The 11,944-nt window shown below is 55.7% G+C and overlaps 1 protein-coding gene across 1 annotated transcript in view; it reads left to right on the top strand.

The window, feature by feature from the left end:
* The window catches only part of FAM20A (family with sequence similarity 20, member A), a 60,927-nt gene that overhangs the window by 45,747 nt on the left and 3,236 nt on the right, over positions 1-11,944 (top strand). The window contains exons 2-10 of the mRNA XM_009323765.1: positions 5,436-5,620; positions 6,097-6,147; positions 6,612-6,690; positions 7,934-8,026; positions 9,556-9,671; positions 10,118-10,298; positions 10,633-10,742; positions 11,114-11,195; positions 11,279-11,338. Coding sequence (XP_009322040.1) covers positions 5,436-5,620; positions 6,097-6,147; positions 6,612-6,690; positions 7,934-8,026; positions 9,556-9,671; positions 10,118-10,298; positions 10,633-10,742; positions 11,114-11,195; positions 11,279-11,338 — 957 coding nt within the window. The remainder of the gene's footprint in view (positions 1-5,435; positions 5,621-6,096; positions 6,148-6,611; positions 6,691-7,933; positions 8,027-9,555; positions 9,672-10,117; positions 10,299-10,632; positions 10,743-11,113; positions 11,196-11,278; positions 11,339-11,944) is intronic.

The following is an 11,944-nucleotide window of genomic DNA, read 5'->3' on the forward strand; positions in this document are numbered from 1 at the left end:
AGGGTGGCTGCTGGGGCACAGGGTGAGACCCTGCGAGCCGGGTCCTCCCAGGGGTAAGGGAGGACGCCCAACGCCTCCTTTGCTCCGCGTTGCCTTTTCAGCTTGGGGGCAGAAGGGGAGCCAGCCCCTGCATCCACCAGCCCTCAGGGTGGGTGACAAACTGGAGCCCCTGGGCTCCAGCAGCCACAGTCCCCCGGGCCAGAGCCCCGCACATCTCGGTGTCTGCCTCCAAGCAATTACATGGGTCTCCCCTGAGCCATGATAGCGGTGTCGGGGTGCTGGCTGCCCATTCAGCCCCTCTCCTTTTCCCACTGCTGACTTCTCTGCAAGAAAAGGTGCAGAGGCTTTTACTTTTGGAGAGAAAGGGACTCCCAGCTCAGAGCCCTCTTCTTGCTGCCTCTCCCAGCCCCAGCAACGGTTGCAGGAAAACTCCCCCGTCTCCTGCTCCTGGGCTGGGACTGTCACTAACGCCCATGGTCCCTGCCTCGGAGGGGACGGTGACCCTCAGCACCAGCTCTGAGCATCGGCCGCCTGTGCATGACCCGACTGCCACGACCCCCGGGGCCCCTGAACCCCCGATCTAACCCCTCTTCCAGGAGGGTTGCGTCCAAGCTGGAAACAGCCAGCGTTCCCCGGCATCCCTGCTTCTCCCTGCACCCCAGCTTCTTCCCTCACGCGCAAACTTGGATCCAACAGGGACGGCCATGGTGATGCGGTGCCAGAGCGGGTCACCGCAGTGCCCCTGCGCAGAGGCTCCCAGCGTGCCAAGCTGACAGCGTCACCTTGCTGCCCCCCTTCATGGGACAGGGATGGTGCCCACCTGCAAGGGGACAGCAACATCTCCTGTGGACCACCTCGGAGGTCCCTGTCCCGGCACTTCCCCGCTGCCCATATTTGGTTTCCAGCATCAGACCTGTCCCCTGCTCCTTCCGTCACCCACATGCTGTTTGCTGAACCATGCGGGCAGGATTTCCAAGCTCCCATTTTCTCCACTTTGATGCGTATTCCTCTTATTTCTATGGGACTCACCCAGTCTCAGTTTCAGGCACAATTCGCAGGAGGAGACGATGGGAAGCGATAAGGAAGGAACCAAAGAATGACCTCCATGGCCTGAGCAGCGCCCAGGGCCTGGAGCTGCCCCATGTGCTCGGCCAGGGGTCACCCCTGCGAGGCTCATCCCTTGCCGGAGTCAGTCTGGAGCAGGTTGAATCCTTCTTCACATCGCTTGAAGTCCGTGGGCGGTGGGTTTGGGTATCCCTGGGGACACACGTTTGGGTATCCCTGGGGACACACGCCACGGCCAGGCTGTACCACGGACCCCCCTTGGGTGCATCTTCTCGGAGCTGAGCAATGCCTCCTGAAGACATCGGGATTTGGGCAGCAAGATGGGTGTTTCCCAAGCAAAAGCCTGGTGGGGATGGGGGAATCGAACCGAAGCAGCTCATGGCACGTACTTGATGGCTCCTTGAGCACCACCAGAAGCTCTGAGCACCCAGTGCCAAGCGCTTGCAGCAGTGCTGGCATTATATCCACACCAGCCTCGCCTGCGGGACAGCCCCGGCTGTTTGGTGAGAAGTCTGCATTTCCCGACTTTATTTACTGCTTTGTTTAAACGCGCTATTTGCAACTAAGCCGTGGCTGCACATTGGGTTTTGTTCTGAGGTTTGCTTATGATGTGGCAGGGAGGAAAGTTGTGATGCCGTTTGCCCTTGGTTGACTTCACTTTGCACCTCCGGGAAGGAGAAGGGAGGCAGAGTCTCCTCAGTTACTTTGAAATGAAATATACGGTGCTCATAAGCGGGTAAAGCCTTCAGAGAGCATGCACAGGCCAAGGTGACACACAAACTCTCCTGCCGTTGGCGCTGCAAATGGAATATATAATAAGACGGCACTTGCCAGGGCTGATGCATTTCATAAGACCAATAATTTGCTGTGGGCATGGAGGAATTTCTGCCTCACCAGAAGTACTGCGGAGCCCGTGTCCTCTCCGACGTGATCAGTGAAAGAGCTGTCCCCATGTTTGCTGAGAGCGGCGGGCAGTGTCCTCTGCAGGACCCAGGAACCCATGGCTTTCTCTCCCAATCCATAGGTTTAGCAAAGCTGCTGCTGTTGAGGACTGAAGATACTGCTGCGGGAGCAAGGTCCACACCAGCTCTCACCAAGGCGTGACCACATCCACTACCAGGCAGAAGAGGGTCAGAGCTAAGTGTCCATGGGCCAGCCCCTCCTTGGTTTGACTGGGCGACAGGGCACGTTTCTGCATCATGCGTAGGTCTGACTGTTGGCAAAGCAGCTTTCAGAGTGGCAGGATGCTCCTCTTGAGTGGAACAAGCTGTAGCTTAACCCTGTACCTACAGCACAGCGTGCCTGTCTTCATTTCTGCGGCCAAATGGACGTCAGCTGGACTGGGACTCTCTGCCAGCTCACGGAGTGGCCCCAGGATATGGCCCGTTTCGGATACCCATGGCCAGGGGAGCATGGCCAGCAGTGTGTGTCCTACCTCCACGGTGCTCGCTGCATGCTGGCTGCTGCCCATCACCGTGCTTTTCCCCGGCACTTCAATTAGGACCAGGAGTTTGATTGCAGGATGCAAAACCAGCTGGAGAGACTGATGGGGATGCAGGAAGGAAACAGCAAAAAACCATCCACACCTCTTCAAAACCAAAAAAAAAAAAAACCCTTAAAAAGTCCAGAGCTTATTTTTATCCTTGAAGGAACAGCTTCAAAACCCCAAACTCTGTAACCGGCTCACTGCCGGGGGAGGCACGGGGCAAGCAGACACCAGTGGTCTGTGCCCAGCATCACCCCACGCCGTGCCCCTCGCAGCCCAGCAGCGAGCTGGCTGTGCAGAGAGCTAGGGCGACCCCGGGGCTATTTATAGCAAGTTAGAAATGAACATGGGTTTTATATCATTATGTCTTTTGCAGAGCTCTGTTCTTACAGGAAAATATTTCAGGAATCCTGAAGGAAACGGGGAGGCAGAGAGAGCTGTATTTTGGGTTTAAAGGCTGGAAAGGGGCTCGCTGGCCCTGCAGCAGTGCACCCAGGGCAGGGACCATGCGGGCGCTGGGCTGGGAAGCAGCTGCCGGCCGGGAACTGCCTTCCCTTGCATAACCGCTGCATTTTTTTCCCCATCAGTAATCTATTGCTCACTGCCACCCCGGGGGGGAACAGCCTGTGTGTATGGGAGGCAGGAGAGCAAATATGGTAAAATATTTGGGCAGCTTCCCTAGGGAAAAATCCTGAGTCATTGTTCTAAATTACACTGGGGTCTTTATTGTCCCTGGCCGCGGCGGGGGGTTAAGGTCGTGCCTCAAAGACTTGCCCACACGAGACCTGGTGCACGGCAGCGCACTGGAAGGTTGAAGCACGTCCACTGGAGCCGACAGCGTCCTGGGGCCACATCCTTGTGCACAGCCTGCCAGCCAAACCTGCCGACGAGTCTTAGCACGCTCCCGTGTCCGCCTCCTCCTGACTAATCCTGACTCAGGGGCAGCTTCTGCCTCCTTTGCAGGTGGCCTGGGCAAAGAGATGTCCCCAACAAGCCCTGTCCCTGCAGAGCGGCCGGCGTGGGGCCAGGCGAGACCCCACCAGCAGCACACGCTCCTCCCCTCGGGCACTGAGCTGCCAGTCACTTGAGCTTCCTCCTAAACTGGATCGATGGAGAAATGCTCCGACACCCTTATTCCTGACCACGTGCATGCAGGCTTCGTGCTGCAGCTGACCTGCTCCAACTGAAAGGCAAACAAACTGGGAGAGGGAATGGGCTGCTCTGCCTTGCAGATATGCCACGTCTCTCTGTTCCCTAGATTTCTCCCAGGACGCTACTGAAACGTGTCCCTCACCACCAGAGGCGTTCACCCCTTGCTCATGGTTAGACCGGACTAACCACACTGTTTAGCCTGCTTGGATGGAGAAGGATGATGGAAAAAAACCCAACCGAAACCCAATGCTTTCCTGCTGGTCTGAGCAAAGCAGCAAGAAAACCCAGCAATGCCCATGAGCCCTTCCCAGCCACCACTGCCAACGCCTTGGCTGATGACCGACTCGGTGCCTGGTCAGCACCTGCTTGCTGCAGCCGCCGCCGCAGGCCACGCAGCGCGGCAAACCCCGGCAGAGCCACGCCACCACCCCGGAGGACACCCTGCCGTGCCTGCGGGTGCCCGCACGTGCTCCCCGCTCCCACCACACTTGAAAAGCCTCCCTCTCCTCCCTGCTTTTAGTTTTGTTTGCGTTGGGCAAAACCTAAAAATTTAGGAAAAATTAGGAAAAACTAAAGGCGGGCAGGGAAAAGCCTCTTCATCTTTTGTGTTTCCCAGAGCGTGTTTTGCTAAGGGTCTGGATTGGGTCTAGCGAGGCGTGCGGTATCTCCCTCTCTTCAGCCTCTCCATTCCAGCCTTGGTTAATGCCTCACTCGTTATCAGCCCCAGCTCCTGTTTTCGTTCATGGATGTATCTTGGCACTTTCAGTGCAAACTGAACTTCGTTTTCGCTTTATCAGGACCAGCTACTCCGTACACGGCTTAGCCAGCGTTAATGAGAAACTAATTCTCTGTCCTCTGCCAGGTGGAATAAGTGACCTTTCAATTGCAGTTTAGCAAAGCACGGGTCCCAGCTGTGGACATCTCAAGGTCAAGGAAAATGCTGATCAAGTGAGGAGAAGTTTTGGGGTTATTATTGAACCTGGGAGGCCCCTTCGGCTCCACCTGCCAAGAAAGGGCTGAGTTCAACCTTGATTTTAAGAGGTGATGAGCAGGACGCTGCTGGGCGGCCTCACCGCATCCCTGCTTGCCGGACTGAGGGCTGTCAATCTGGTCACAAAGGTGACTTGTGGCTCTTAGTGATTTTTTTTTCCCTGCCTGGGACCTCCAGCTTCAGGAAAAAATACTGGTGGAGATGTAATGACCGTAAAGATAGTCTTCTGTGGAGGCTCACTCAGAGAAGACCCTGTTGTTCTCCTGGGCTCTCTGGACACCTCACTGAACAGTTAAGACCCAAGTTATCTGCTGTCACATCACATCCCCTCCCCAGGTCTGGCCTGGAGCCTGCAGTCCCTCCAGGAAGCATTTCATCCATCACATAGGCCAGCTCTTGTGTTGCTGGAGACACGGTTTAGCTCCAGCCACACCCTGACACCCCTTCTGGTTCTGATGGGGTGAGGAGAAGACAACAGAGTCCCTTGTGTTCCCGCTTGGGGCTGCTTTCCCAGGGCTTTGCAGAGGGAAGCAGGCACAATTTGTGAGACCTTTGACCATCTCAGTCATTGCTCCCTGCCTCAGTTTCCCCTCGGGTAGCACCCAGAGTCCTTATCCACCCCATGTCCCCCGGCTCTGCTCCCCAGCACCTTCCACGCTCCCCAACAGCCTCTGGGCTCAGAGCAGTAAGTGTTTCCATCCCAGGGCTCATCTTCATCACCCCATAACCGCTCTCTTCTAGGAGACACAAGCTTTACAGGGAGGAGCTGAACCTAACCTCCCCAGCGGCACCGCTGCCGCTCCGGCCAGAGGCCAGCTGGCTCCAGTTCCACCTGGGCATCAGCCGGGACGGGCTCTACCCGCGCTCCAGCCCTGCCGTCAGCAGGCTCCTCCGGGACATGCAAGGCTTCACCACTATCAGTGCCGGTAAGCACCCTCCTGCCGCAGGGATAGGGATGTGGCCATCGGGAGCTGCACAGGGCTGGGGGTCTCCAGCCTCCCCAGGTCACTTTTGCAAACGAGGCAGGGGCTGTTGCTCGCCGGAGGAAACCCCAAGCCCTGTGCCAGCTTCCCGGCAGGTTTTGTGCTGTGCTGTGCAGTTGCCGTGCCCTTACCTTGAGATGGGAGGAAAGACTTGGCTGTGACCCTTGATGCAGCATTTTTCGGTGCCAACCATGCCAGGGACCCATTGCATGGAAGTTTAGTCCCAACAGGCTGCCTCAGCCATCCCCGAGGGGACTGCACCCCTCGCCGCGCACCGATGGTACCGAGGCTGCCAGGCTGGGGCCACGGGCAGGCAGGAACAGGCAGGCAGTGCCTCCCTGCATACCCCATGCTGGGAGGGGGGTCAGCAGCAAGAGACTGAGCCCAGCAGGGTCTCACCGCTCCTCCTGCCCTTGCAGACTACAGCCAGGACGAGAAAGCGCTGCTGGGGGCCTGCGACTGCAGCCAGAGTGAGTGTGACGCTTCGGGTCCCTGCTGTCCCCCCACATGCCATCGCTTCCACTGACCCCAGTGCCCAACTCCTCCACCCTAACTTCAGCAAGGGAAACGTAAAGCCAGGCAACGCCAGCCCCTTCTCCCTCCAATTAAACCCTGCCACCCCAGATGTGGGTGCCAGGATACCAGTACGCCACTGGTTTCTACGGGGGGGAGGAAAAAGTCCCCAAGAGGACGTAACAAATGGCTGTAGGGAGAAGTGCTGGAGGGAAATCTCCTCTATGGCACAGTGGAGAAGGAGTGAAAGGAAAAATAACTGCAGAAGCAGAGGGGAGAAGCACCAAAGCAGAGGGGAGCAGCTGGAAGCAGCGATGGGATACGCTCACCGGGGTGGAAAGCTGAAATCACACCGGTGTGTCCCCCCAGCTAACCGCGGGGGAGGCTTTCCAGGCGGCTAACGTCCTGTTTCCTCCCCAAGTCGTGAAGCCCAGCGGTGTGCACCTGAAGCTGGTCCTCAGGTTCCAGGATTTTGGGAAAGCCATGTTCAAGCCCATGAGGTAAGGCACACCAGCAGAGCCCCCACCGAGCCCCCCGCCGCCCCGCATAGCCACGAACCAAGGAGCCCCACAGCGAGGGGTGCGAGCATCCTTGGCAAGGACAGGCACACCACAGCCGTGTCTTTCCTCTCCTGCACTCAGCTACCTGGACAGCTGAAAACGTTTAATTGTTATTGGCTGCTTGCACCATCACAGAGCCACAGGCAGATGAACACCGGTGTTCCCACACCGCTTATTGACGTTGGAAGTTTCTCAGTCCATAGATGCCAGACGGTGAAGGACTTTGGGGCAATTTGCTGTTAGGGACTGCCCATTTCTTCCTCTTCCCCAGCTGACTTTGTGTTTTACCTTGTTTCTCCTTGGATTCCCCAGAGTATTTCCAAGAAATAGCCATCAGTCCCGGTCACCTCAAACAGGAGTTTTAAATTGGTTCTGCACTTATTTCTAGCCCCTTGGGACTCTTCACATTTATTCCCTCTCACTTTACTTTCCGTGCACAGGCAGGGCAGCTGGCAGCACACCGACTGTGATGGTTTGCTCATCCAGAAAGCAGCCAGCTCCTGTCCCGTTGGTTTCCATCCACCTCTGCCCAGTGTCCGGCAGGTCTGGGAGGTGAAGGAAAGCATCCGTGCACTCAGCTGAGCCAGGAGGGCTCAGCAATGCCGGTGGGCTTTCCTGTGACGTGCAGCTGCTTGGGAGGCCGAGCATGCAAATTCACATAATACATATATTGGGGCACTGTGTGACAGCCAGAAAATGAAATTAAATGAGCTGGGGTTCCCATCACGGGGATATGAGAGCATCAAACCTGCGCTCTTTTCTGCCTCCCACGGGGATGTGAGAAGTGCAGCATGGCCTCTAGCATCCCCCAGTGTTATACCCACTCGAAATGCTGTCCTGAGTAAGTGGGTCTAAACTCTGGCACAAATAGTTTTAAAGCCCCCAGTCAGCCCTTCTGCCTCCCTCCCCCAGCCGGCACCGAGCCAGGGCGCAAGCGCTGCTCCCCGGCACAGAGGGTTGGCTCCAGCTCAGCACCGGGCACTTTGGGTCCTGGTGCTGCAGCTCTGCCCGGTGGCCCTGGCACCGGCGTGGCCACACGACAGCTGTTCCCAAGCACATCGGCTGTCCCTGGGTGCACTGTCCTTGTGCCGCCGCTTTGTGTCCAGGCTGCCTCCAGCTGCCCACACCGGTGCCTGCCTGCCCTGCCGTGCCCGGTTAGATTAACCCCCTTGATCTCTCCCAGGCAGAAACGTGACGAAGAGACTCCTGAGGACTTTTTCTACTTCGTTGACTTCCAGCGGCACAACGCAGAGATCGCCGCCTTCCACCTGGACAGGTAGGGGCCTGCCGCGGCACCTGCCTCCTCCGGCTGCCAGCGCCTGGTCTTTTGCCCATGGAGAGCTTGGGCATGAGGAAAGCCGTGCTGAGTCCTGCAGAGCTGCTTGGCCTTAGATAAGCGGTTGCTTTGCAGCACCCTTTTGGGAGCTGCTGCATTACTTGGGGACGGGGCGGCTCTGGCTCTCGTCTGAAGCCCAGGATCAGCTTCACCTTGGCCGCTGCATGAGAACAGGCTGGCAGATGAAGGCCAGGTTGCAGATGGGTCAGGTATTTGTCACACGCACATGATCCCTCCCATGCATCAAAGCACAAAGATGAGCTCTGGGTGCAGCCTTGATCCCCTCCCGGTACGGGAGTCCCATGCTCAATCAGCAATCAAGGCATGTTTGGATTGAGATAAACTGCAGCAATGCAGTTTCAAGCCCTCAGCTAATGAGCAATTAACCTGGCACCTCTTCCCAGCAGGCTCTGTATTTCATAAAATCAAAAATACCCTTATTAGAAGAGGAGAGCAGCAGCCTTCTTCCCCTCAATGGGATGAGTATTGAACATTGAGGAAAGTGATCCCTGATGATGACAGTGGATGGGGTTCTCCAGTTCCCACACCCAACTTATATGATAAGCAGGACTAGACTGTAAGTCCTGTAGCTCAAACTGAGCGAGGGAATGAAGAGAGCTGAACTCCCTTTCCAGCTCTGCCCCTACATCACCCCAGTGACTCTAGTTGACTCACCTACCATCAGCTTGCGTCTCTGCATCCCAGCTCCACTGCCAGAAAAATGAGGCCAGACTGCTTTTCTGAAGTGCTTTGTGGTTTTTAGAGCTGAAAGATGCTAGATGAAAGCAATTTTTTCTTTAAACATTGCTCAATAAGTAACAGGCTAAATCCTGTTTTGTGTCAGATTCTCAGAAGCAGAGGGCATTACCCAAGGAGCAAAGCACAGCATTAGCAGTTCACCCCGTGTTACTGACTCAGCAATCAACAGCGGCTTTCCATTCACTGACATGAATGCCTGCCTGCCCCGGGCCCTGATTTTTTTTAAGGATATTTGAGATGAATCAGTTGGGCATGAGTGCCTCCGAGTGGGGTGATCACTCCTCGCCTCCTGCTGTCTCAGCCGTGTTGTACCAGGTTCAACGCATCTTTGCTCCGTGTCAAACCCAACATTGTAGAAGGGCCTGAAGGGCTGTTCTGCCTGCCCAAGGACCCAGCTTGCGTACAAGGGGATGGGAGAAACCGGTTAGGGAAAAGACATGAATCCTGGAGAACATCCAGATCATTCCAGGCGGCAGCTATTAAAATACCAAAACCCGAACTCAGCTGCATTTTGGTCCAGAGGGTAAAATGATCCTGGCTATTTGCTAGAAAGAAGCTGAGAGGAAAAAAACCCATGTGGGTGCAGTCATCAGAAGGCCCCTGGTTTACCAACGGAGGGACGAGGGCCACATCTGCCGTCCCACGTTGCCCTCCTGTGCAGTAACGACCCTTTGCACCGCAGGCTCTGAGCAGCCGTCCCTTTTGTGCAGGATCCTGGATTTCCGGAGGGTGCCGCCCACAGTTGGGAGGTTGATCAACGTCACCAAGGAGATCCTGGAGGTCACCAAGAACGAGATCCTGCAGAGTGTCTTCTTCATCTCACCAGGTAGGCGAGCGCTTGCCTGCCGCGAGCTGGGACTAGGCATGTTGGTCCACGGTGGGTGGAAGGGCAGGGTCTGCAGGCAAAAGGGGCCAGCAGGACTTATGCTGTTGAGCAGAAATTAAAGTCTTGGGTGAAACAGATGCGCAAAGACATGGTTACAGCAGAGGTGTCCTTCAACCTCTAGCTGGAATTATCTACCAGATCTACTCGCCTGCCCAATTTTCCCCAGCCTTTCCCCTAGCATGGAACCAGGTCTGTCCATCAACCAAAATCCAGCCATCCTCCATCAATCCTGCCAAACAGCAGTTTCGCATCCATGATGTGGTTACATATGCCACAGCATACACAGTCACCGTCACGCGATGGGGAAGAGGCCAGTCCAGGCTACCCTGCAGCCTCCTGCAGATCGTAGCTCCTTTCCCCAGTTCTCCTCCCTCTTCTCCTCCCAGCCAGCAACGTGTGCTTCTTTGCCAAGTGCCCGTACATGTGCAAGACTGAGTACGCGGTGTGTGGGAACCCTCACCTCCTAGAAGGGTCCCTCTCCGCCTTCCTGCCGTCCCTCAACCTGGCGCCACGACTCTCCATCCCAAACCCGTGGATCCGGTCCTACTCGTTTGATGGAAAAGAGGAGTAAGTGGGTAAATGATGCTGCTTCCCATATCTGCATTGCAGGGAGCGCGTGGGAAGGAGAATAAGCAGGATACAAACACACAGAGATACGTACAGAAATTGTATGTCCAGGCAGAGGAAGGCCAAGGTTCAGAGATTGCCCATAATTAGTCTAATAACTCTTAATGCCTGGGCATTGACTGGGTTTGACTTCCAGTCTCCTGCATGCACAAGGACGGAGATTTAAGTCGTCCTTCTCTCCACCTCTGCACGGGAGACCGGCTTTGGGGTGCTGTTGGGACACAGCAGCAGCAACTACTAAGTGCATCTCCCCCTTCTCCTCCATCTCCTGCAGGTGGGAAGTGAATCCGCTCTACTGCAACACGGTGAGGGAGATCTACCCCTACAGCAATGGCAACCGCCTGCTTAACATCATTGACATGGCCATATTTGACTTCCTAATAGGTATGATGAAGGGGGAAATAACGTTCCCTCATTCCGTGTGGGCCTTCGGCATCAGTCTGCCTGCCCTCCCATGCCATGAAGTTTCTCAAAGCCATCCCTTCTGCTCCAGAGACAGTTTTGAGAGACTACTGTCTCCCCACAGCCAGGCAGCACAACCCCTCCTGATGTGCAGGTGAGGGGGAGCCCCCAGGCCCACCCCAGCCCACTCCCCGGGGGGGTCCAGCAAGATGAAAGCAGCAGCTCGGAGCATCTTAGACACTTCCAGCAAGGCAACAAGTATTTCATGCAGATCTGAAAAAATATAGGGTAGTTCAGAAAATTACTTGGTCACATGCAAGGGAAACTCTGTTCCTCTGTCTGCCCTTTACCAGGGAACATGGACCGTCACCACTATGAAATGTTCACCAAGTTTGGGGACGACGGCTTCCTCTTACATCTGGACAACGCCAGAGGGTGAGGCTGTGGGAGGACACTGGGGAGGTGGGCAAGGGGCTGGGCAGGCACTAAAGCTCTGCAGTCTCTGCTTATCCCCCCAGGTTCGGGCGGCATTCCCATGATGAAACCTCCATCCTGGCCCCGCTCTCCCAGTGCTGCATGTAAGTGCCAGCTTCATCTTCCTTCCCAGACACGTTGGTGTTCCCACCGTAACGGACCGGCAGCGCTTCCTGCTGGAAGTCACCCGGGCCCGGCTCCATCCAGCAGCACAGCGAAGACCCCCTGCTAATCCCAGCCAAGGGGGCAGGCCAGACACCGGAGCACGGGAATCACGAGGTGTCCCTGAAACAGGGATTAAACTTTTATATCAGTTAGAATATTAAGCTCTGTCGTGCTGCAGCCTGCTACGGTGTTGTACAACTATCCTTCCTGGATACTTTCCCGTTGAAGCTAAAAGGCCTTGCAAGTGTAAAAGCTTTCACTGATAGACCAGGAGACACTATCCATTGGATCAAACCCTTCCAGAAGGGTCTCCTAGCATTTCCCAGCCCATCGGCATAAGGTGCTATCAGCCCCATTCGTCTGACACAAAGCTCAGAAATCTCCATCCAACAGCCTGGTAGAACTTTAAGACAGCTAATCAGGTTTCTTCTTCCCATAGCATTAAGCAGAAGCTCATAAATTTTACTATTTGAATCCTATCTTCTCCCTTTATTAATTCACATAAATCATCAGCTGAAAGTTAAATTTAAGAGAGAGAAAAAGCC

The sequence above is a fragment of the Pygoscelis adeliae genome, unplaced genomic scaffold (assembly GCF_000699105.1).
Source record: "Pygoscelis adeliae isolate BGI_AS28 unplaced genomic scaffold, ASM69910v1 Scaffold75, whole genome shotgun sequence".
NCBI lineage: Eukaryota > Metazoa > Chordata > Aves > Sphenisciformes > Spheniscidae > Pygoscelis > Pygoscelis adeliae.